This window comes from Geospiza fortis, unplaced genomic scaffold (assembly GCF_000277835.1).
Source record: "Geospiza fortis unplaced genomic scaffold, GeoFor_1.0 scaffold114, whole genome shotgun sequence".
Taxonomy (NCBI): domain Eukaryota; kingdom Metazoa; phylum Chordata; class Aves; order Passeriformes; family Thraupidae; genus Geospiza; species Geospiza fortis.
This window is the reverse complement of record NW_005054383.1, coordinates 1,476,881-1,477,224: the sequence shown is the minus strand read 5'-3', so window position 1 is coordinate 1,477,224 and position 344 is coordinate 1,476,881. Positions and strand designations below refer to the sequence as shown.

General features: G+C 71.2%; 1 protein-coding gene across 1 annotated transcript in view; it reads right to left on the bottom strand.

Moving 5' to 3' along the window:
- Positions 1 to 344, bottom strand: part of PPL (periplakin) — a 26,690-nt gene that overhangs the window by 11,291 nt on the left and 15,055 nt on the right. The window contains exon 13 of the mRNA XM_031060430.1: positions 243 to 341. Within this exon, the coding sequence (XP_030916290.1) occupies positions 243 to 341 (99 nt within the window). The remainder of the gene's footprint in view (positions 1 to 242; positions 342 to 344) is intronic.

The following is a 344-nucleotide window of genomic DNA, read 5'->3' as shown; positions in this document are numbered from 1 at the left end:
CTCCCCCTGCCACTGTGACCCCCAGAGCAGGGGGAGCCTGGGTGGGATCTTTGGGCAAGCAGGAAGGGGCAGGAATCTTCCAGGAGGAAGCCTGAGGCTCCGAGAAGGCAGAGCTTCGCTGTGGGAACCCCTGGGGCACCAGACCGGGGTGCAGCGCTGGTGGCAGCGCCCGGGGCTGGGGCTGGGGCAGGCAGAGGCCGGAGGGGCAGCGGGACGGTCCCGCCCGGGCTGGGGGCACGTACTGCTCTGCCAGGGCGATCGCTTCGGGGTCGGGCGGGGGGATCATGAAGCAGACCCCGGGGGCGCTGATGGTGTCTCCTGCGCTGTCGGCCACTTCCCAGAGG